Below are 7991 nucleotides of genomic sequence, written 5' to 3' on the forward strand. Positions count from 1 at the left end.
CACCATTTAGAGCATTCAAAGTAATACTGGAAAAGAGCTGGAAATAATTTCTAGAAACAGTTTGCTTACATAAGAGATAATGCAAGGAATTTTGTATATTTGCTCATGAATATGTTCTGAATATGCTTTAATCCCTAAACTGTTAATAAGTAGGGAAAATAAGGCCATAGCACACCTATTTTTTCTAATATCCACAAATTGTTTTTCCCCCCCAATTTTGCTGTTACAGATTTCCTTAAAATTATCTCTTCACAATATGTAGTTCTAATATGTTCAAAAATCTCTGTCCAATGTAATTAAAAAAAAAAAAGTTCTGACAAATAAAGTTAGTCACTGAAAAGGAAACCATCTCCTGCAAATGTAATGTTGCTTTACTGGTACAAATAATTTTCTACTTTAGCATTCCTCAAAAAGACTCCAAATTTTTATAACATTAAAAATATAGGATTATTTTATATTCAAACAGCGATCTTTTAGCTTTTCTCTGAAAAAAATATGAAAACATCAATCATGATTTCACTGCAAACTTCACAAAATATTTCAAAAACTAAAGTTACATTTAATTATGTACTATGAAATATATTTATAGATAAATCATATGCAGAAAATGCTGTTTTCAGTGGAAGAAACAAAAGTCAAGATTTGCTTAATCACTTTAGGGTGTTTTAATTATTATCCAGATACTGGTAACTCTTCTCTGTCCTTTTTTGCCACACTACATATGCAAAAAATAGATGAATTCGTAGCAAATTACCTTACTTTCACATTCTGTTGAATACAAGAGTAATTCTCATTTTGAGGGGATATCAGACAGTCATTTTATATGTGGGTCTCCATAACCTAGAAATTGGATTCATCCTGTATTTCAGGCATCATCAAGAAAAAGCTTATATATTTTAATGCAGTGAAGACGAGCCTCTTTAAAGCTATCACTTAGACACCTGCTCAGCTGAACTCTCTAAAACAATTGGTACAGCCCATAGCCCCAGAAGTCTCAGGAAAAGGGTGATTATTGGGGGTTTATGCATGTTAAATATCCAGTCAGGTCACTTCATGTAGTTCAGTTTCTAACTGTCTCTGGGTATGTGACTTCTGTATCCATCTCTGAAATTCAATATGTAACACACTATTGCAGTTTAGGTAAAAATCTTTTAACATTCTTGCAGATATTTAGCTTCCTATATACATCTATATGCATGGCTTATTTTTAATGCTCTGCTATGGAATACTCCATTTCTGCATTTATCTAATGGGCTGCTGACTCTTGATTGACTCTTGACTCTTAGTACATTTTAATAAACATAATATGAACCACTTCCTAGCCCAATTTTTCTTCACAGAGATACTATTAGAATTTCATTGAGAAGATGGTGATGCTTAGAATCTGATATTAGTAGCTGATACTAACCTAGTGTGTTTATTGTGTGCTTATAATAAAATAGAATTTCTGGGAAGAATATTCCAAAATATCCAGGGATGGGTGTGCAATACAGAAATGCTGTGATCTCTCCTGTTAATCTCATGAAGTAGAAGTGTTTCACCTGGCCGGGAATTGACTTGGTCCCACAGAAAGCAAAGTCTTGTCATTAAATTCATGAAGAACCAGACCAGACTCTAAGCACTGAAAACATATGCCTGTGTTTTCCTCATATGACCCAATTTTTAAATTCCTGTTTCTATACATGCACACCAAACAAAAGCTTCTAACCTGTTTTGCTGAAGGAGCAAGGAGAAACAGTTATATTCAAGCAAAACTAAGCCAGAAGGATGCAGGCACAATGTCCACCTGGTCCATCCTCTTGCCCTGGAAAAACTGTATTCTTTTATATATGCAGGAAAATAATTGTTCCTCACATTTAACATTTCATGTACGTCTTTTCCTATGGTTCTCTACATAGCAGCAGCTTCGTCCTACCCTAGTAGGTATAATGCAAGACAAGCATTGCACCCACTTTGAACATTCTGAGTGTTTCTGACTGCTTTAGCATAAAACAGAGTAAAATCCACCTGACCGCTTCTGCGATTCATTCATCTCAGTTGATCTCTTTGTTCTTCGGTTTTCCCTTGTAAAAGCTGAAAACCTTTATATTTCTTCAAAGTCAGAGGTCTATAAAATGAAACTCTTTATGGGAATAGTGAATTCAGCTTCCCCATGTAAAAATGCTACATGTAAAAATGCAGATAGTTTTAATCATGAAAAAAAGGTCCTATTTTTTAAAATATTTTTTCATAGGCTCACATTGTATCTTATACATATCTGGTGAAATGGTTCATAACCCCTACGTAAACAGATTTTGAAATTCACACAGGTGTGGAAAGCACAAGATCAAATATATAAAAATGAAATGTCTTTTTTCATGTAAGTTTTTTAATTTCATGAAGCTAATAGTGTATTAGATTCTATTGCAATTTTCCATAGGAGCTTAGTGAACACAGCATTTTTTTTGCATGTATCGTGACATATAATGTTGTCCACCAGTGCAAAACAATGTAAACAATGAACAAAACAAACATTAACTCAATTTTCATTTTTAATGTCTGATCCTTACAGAGATGTCAATGGTGAGACTAATTTATTTCACTGAGGCAGGAGCAAGATCTAAGTAGCCAGTAATGTGCCCTTCAGCTTCATGTTCACTCAGTTCTGTTCAGTTAACAGACTTTTCCATTGCTGTGACAATTTTAAAGCATTTATTCTGTAAATGAATAGTCAGCTTTCATGCAAACAGGCCATTAGCATTAATCATATGATTCTCACATACATTGACAAAAAAAGTGTTTGCTATATTTCTCTTGTCCATGACAAACGAGTAGTTGGTAAGAAATGAAAAATAACAATTTAAAAGGAAGATTAGAACAACTGATCTCTTGACACATTTCATCTCTCATCTGAACTATGAGAACCCGTATTCCAAGTATGGAGGATGATGTTTCTGTTGATCAAAATATAAGTCTTTGCCTACTTTATCACTGATCCTGTTACGTAAATTAGCATTTACATTTCCTGATATTCTTCTCTTTGGGTTCTGAAGAATCCCAGTTTACTGGAGTACAAATGTGCAACTACATAAAAATAATTAAATGAACTGAGTGATTTGCATTGACTAATATAAACAGATATTTCCTAAATATTACCTTAGAATTTTAAGGTATTAAAATCTTATAGCTTTCAAGACATGCACCTTCACTAGAGTTTGACTGAAAACTGCTATGCAGCCACTGGAAAAACCTGCATTAGGGCTTCTGCCTAACACAAAATTATGACTTGAGCCAAAGCCCAATGATTTCAGTACAAGTTTTGCTCTTTCAACTTTAATTTGCACTGGATCAAGCCCTTTGCATAAAATCTCCCATTTCTTCAACATTAAAGGAGTGCTTATGACTGCCAAGGAATATTTTTCCTTTCAATATCTGTTCAAAAAGAGATTTTGAAAACCATCCCAGGACTCTGCAAAATGAAAATCAGACTTAGATTTGTGTGTTAAATAACAATCTTCGGAAGCTTGTTATTTTGCAGATGGAAATTTTAGCTGCCATGTTGTCCTTCTAAAAATAACATGCAGTTTTCCAGTGAGCATGCAGTCAACTAGCAATATCAGTGTGCGTTTTTATCACAAAGAATCATCTGAGAAATCCATCTTTAGAGGTTTCTGTAATCAAATCAGGAAAACTCTAAGACCTACACATAAAGAAAAATATTTTTTAAATCTTTAAAAACATGACACATCTCAAAATCCTTTAATGTTTCACAGTGGAAGAAAAAAGACAACAGATGAATGCGATAATGGATAAACTATCTAAGAATTAATCTACATTTTTTAAAGTGAAAATGCTGGCAAACGACAAGAATGGAATGTTAAGGTATTTATTGTAAGCCAAGAGGAAAAGATTTATATGCATCATCTCCAAGCCAATATATAATAAAATCCATTTTCAGGCTTGACATAAAATACAATCAAAAGGCCATTTGTGACTCTGAGCCCATGTCTCCTTCTTATGTTATAAAGTACCCCCAAATTTTCCAGCACCATTTTGGCCCTTTTCTTTAAAGGGCAGATACTATTTAGTTAGAAATGCACTTGTATGTTTTTTAGTCCTGATCCAACTCCTACTGTTGCCAGAGAAATATTTTCTGTTGAATTCAGAACGAATTTTAAAAATGATAAAAAAAGTCAAACTTAATATTCTATTATTTATTAAGATAATTGCTGTTAACAGAGATTCATTTGAGACTGCCTCAGTGGCTTACCAGTAAGCTGATGGGACATGAACGATATATTTCTTAAACCAGCTGTAAGGCAGAAAAGCTGAGGTTACTATTTGGATTCCCTGATGAAAAGCTGCAATTGTTTCATTTATAGGTAAATGTATTCTGGCTATTCCTAGAGTGACCTTGGCAGCCAACTGTGTTGCCCTTAGTGTCAGCAGAAAGAAGGCTGTTGGTGTCAGTGGACTTTGGATCAGGCTTTAAAGACAGAGGAAGCTTGCTTAAGGAGGAAAACAGACATAAAAAATAGTCCTGATTTCCCGGGTTTTATCACTTAGAGTTTAGAATACCAATAAGACATTTTAAACCCTGAAGAATAGTTGTTGTAAGTCAATTATTTTGACCCTGTAAGTTTTTTTACAATTGTATACAAGAATAAAGAAGAGCAAATCTCTCTGGCTTACAAAAAAAAAAAAAAAAAAAAGGCAAGTACTTTATTTATCAATATATACTTTAGCTGCTTTTTACACCATTGCAATGACTAAACAAATAGCATAAAATAAACAAAGGAGAGTATAAAATCATTTCACTCCAGCTGGTATCCCAAAACAACCTTTTGACTAAGTACAGAGTTAGATGTTTCAAGTATGGCACTTATATGAATAAGAGCAGAGAGAAGATGATATATTCGCAGTTAAATGCAATGAACTCTCTTCCTTTGGTATGTGTGTCATCATAGGTGATTGTAGGTAAATGCATATTTTGGCTGGCATGAACCAACTCCATCTTATTTATGCACCTATTAGGGAATCAATCAAAACCTACCAATATATTCTGCAGATCACAACTAATGCAAGATGATTAAGGTCTCTGGTGTGTGTGTGTGTGTGGACAGGCAAACAAAAAATGGCAAAACTATATTCAGCATTTATTTTTAGCATGACTAATTGATGCACAAACCATGAGAGAAAATAGCTAGTAATACACACCAGGACTACAGTCTGTGATTTAGACAAACAAAATAAGACATCTGTGAGATACGTGAACGCAGGTATCCTGATTGAGCTGTGGTTAGATTCCTTACAGTGCACTTTTCCTCCTTTTAAAACATGCTTATGCCTGCACATTGCAACAGTGTCCCCCACCCCACCCCGCCCCATATAGAGTATCCTTGCAGAGTTTTTGATATGAACATTCTACACATTTACAACAATTAGTCAGACAGTTCAAACTGTAAACATCCTAATGACAACCAAAAAGCTGCTTCACTGACAGATAAAACCCAATCATTAGAAAGAAAAGTAGGAATAATAGTAGCTGTGCTGTAAGGCTAGGTCAAGCATGGTTTTATAGCTGTTTTTTCAGTCTTTTATGTAGTGCTGCATTTTGCAGCTAGTTCAGTAAGTGCAGATCCAATACCTTAATGGCTTTCTTGGTGGTTTGATAAAATGCTTGCCTAAGCAATGTACCTTTCTCTAATGGTATCTGGGTCTGTTCCACCTGGCACAGTGTTTCAGTTCTGTCACAGCCTCACACATAAGCTGAGTCACTTGACTGAGTCCTGCCGAAGTTAGGCATGCTCATTCTTGGCAGGTCCTTATTTCTGATTTCGTATATGGATTTCCTTTTTGCCTGTACTCCTCTCACTGCCATTTTGATCTTTCTCCAGCCCAAGTGGTTCAGTTCTGCCAAATTAAGCACCACACAAATCCCACTGACAGCAAACATGAATACCAAGAATACAGTCTTCTCAGTGGGTCTAGAGACATAGCACTCTACTTCTTTAATGCAAGGGTATCTGTCACATTCATACATGGAAGGGACATTGAATCCGTACAGAAAATACTGTCCCACTAAGAATCCAATCTCTAGGGCATTTCGAAAGACCACTTGGATGATATAAAATCGAGAAATGCCTTCTTGCCTCCTCATCTTTGATTTTGTAGTTCTGATAGCAGGATTGGGGATTTCCTTCACTTCTAAGCAGTCTGGTTCTGCCTCTTTGGTGGAGTTCTCAGTGTTTTGCAGCACCCCATTGACAATCGTGTTCTTGATTTTCTTACTGTCCTCACGCTTCATTGAATCCTGGTCCCTTTCCAAGGTAAGGAAGACAGTGGAGTACCTCCGTTCCCTTTGTTTAGCAGACTGGTGAACGGAGTATGTTATGAAGCACAGGCTGGGAGTGCACACCATGATGATCTGGAACACCCAGTACCTTATGTGAGAAATGGGGAAAGCCTGGTCATAACAAGCCTGGTTGCAGCCTGGCTGCAGCGTGTTACAGACAAACATCGTTTGCTCGTCATCGTACACCGTCTCCCCTACAATGGCCACAATGAGAATTCTGAAGATCACCACCACGGTCAGCAGGATCCTGCAACAGAGAAGCCCGTCAGTGCGCGCCGCCGCCGCGCGGCCGGGAGCTGTCCAGTGCTGACCGGGCCCCCGCGCCGCGGCACCGCGGACCGGCACCGGCCCCGACACAGGCACCGGCCCCGACACAGGCACCGGCCCCGGCCCCGGCCCCGGCCCCGGCAGCTCGAACCGGCCCCGGCACCACGAACCGGCCCCGCTCCCGCGCGGGGGGCGCGCAGGTTGCGCGGCGTCGCCTCGGCGCGGCCGTGTGCTACAGACCGCGGGGCGGCGGTCAGCGCTGGCCCCCGCCCGGCCCCTTCGGCGGAAAGGCGACCACACGGGCCCTGGGGCCCCGAGAGCACGGCCGGGAGCGGCGCGGGGCTGCGCCGGCAGCGGGACCCCGATGGCAGTGGGGTGTCCCCGACGACCGTCCGGTGCCCCCGTGGCTCCTCGGGCACAAGGACAGCGGCGTTTGCGGTGTCCCCGCGCCTCGGAGCCCCGTGCCGCATACCGGCGTCCCCAGCACACAAACACACACACAACACACACAAGCGAGCTCCAGGCACACCCCGAAAGAGCCCGGCCGAAGGGCACCGCGCAGCCGGGACCCACCGTGCGCCTCCGACCCCCCGGCCGGCCCTCTCGGACAGGAGGGGATCCCCCCGTGCTCCCCGCAGCTCCCCCGCGACCCTTACCTCCCTATCATAGTAGAATGCTGCTGCACGGCAGCTTCCAGTAGCCTCTCTAGAATAGTCCATTCCCCCATCGCTGTTCATCCGGAGACAAAGACTTTGGCAAGCGTGGGGGATCTCTTCACTTCTGCTTTTTTTCACCCCTCCTATTTTTTTTTTTTTTTTAATTTTTTTTTTCAGAGAGAGGGAAAACCAACAGAAGAGCAGCCCGTGTCTACCGCCCGCAGTCCGGTGGCGGGAGGGCGGCTGGAGGTGGCAGCCCTGCAGAGGGTTTCCGGCTCGGCTCGGCTCGGCTCTGCGGGGCTCGGGGCCGCTCGGCGGCCGCCACCGGCCGGGCCCGCTCGGCTCGTGGCGCGGCGCGGCGGGCGGACCGGCGGCGTGGAGGGAGGAAGGTTGGCTTTACTGTCTTGCTGTCTCTAATCTGCCTTTAAGTAGTCTCCGCTTGCGTCACTGACAGGTTGGTGGAGAGCAGCCAAAAGCAGCGCTCGGATTTTCTCATTTTTATTATTCCGGGGAATACAAACAAATAAATGGAATAAAAATAAATGAAATAAATAAAAGGATGAGGAGGAGGGAGGGCGGAGGAAGAGCTGGCCCGGCAGGCACGAGGCTCATTGTGCAACCGAGTGCCTCCTTGCCGGAGCGCCCCGGCCGGGCACCCGCTGCCCCGCCGCCCCCGCCAGCCGGCACAGCCCGCGCTCCGCCCGGCAGCGCAGCCCCGCCAGCACCGGGCGCTG

General features: G+C 41.6%; 1 protein-coding gene across 1 annotated transcript; it reads right to left on the reverse strand.

Moving 5' to 3' along the window:
* Positions 1-2513: 2513 nt before the first annotated feature.
* Positions 2514-7581, reverse strand: GJD2 (gap junction protein delta 2). The gene is made up of 2 exons (XM_039553149.1): positions 7258-7581; positions 2514-6581 (listed from the first exon to the last, which is right to left on the reverse strand). Exons 1-2 carry the CDS (start codon positions 7326-7328, stop codon positions 5738-5740), a joined length of 915 nt encoding a protein of 304 aa, XP_039409083.1. The 5' UTR covers positions 7329-7581; the 3' UTR covers positions 2514-5737.
* Between the last annotated feature and the right edge of the window lie 410 nt (positions 7582-7991).

Source organism: Corvus cornix, chromosome 5 (genome assembly GCF_000738735.6).
Source record: "Corvus cornix cornix isolate S_Up_H32 chromosome 5, ASM73873v5, whole genome shotgun sequence".
Taxonomy (NCBI): Eukaryota; Metazoa; Chordata; class Aves; order Passeriformes; family Corvidae; genus Corvus; species Corvus cornix.

Coding starts and splice junctions, on each gene's coding strand:
- GJD2 (XM_039553149.1), bottom strand. CDS start 7,328: ATGGGGGAATGGACTATTCTAGAGAGGCTACTGGAAGCTGCCGTGCAG. Junction 6,582..7,257: donor CATTCTACTATGATAGGGAG/GTAAGGGTCGCG, acceptor TCTCTGTTGCAG/GATCCTGCTGACCGTGGTGG.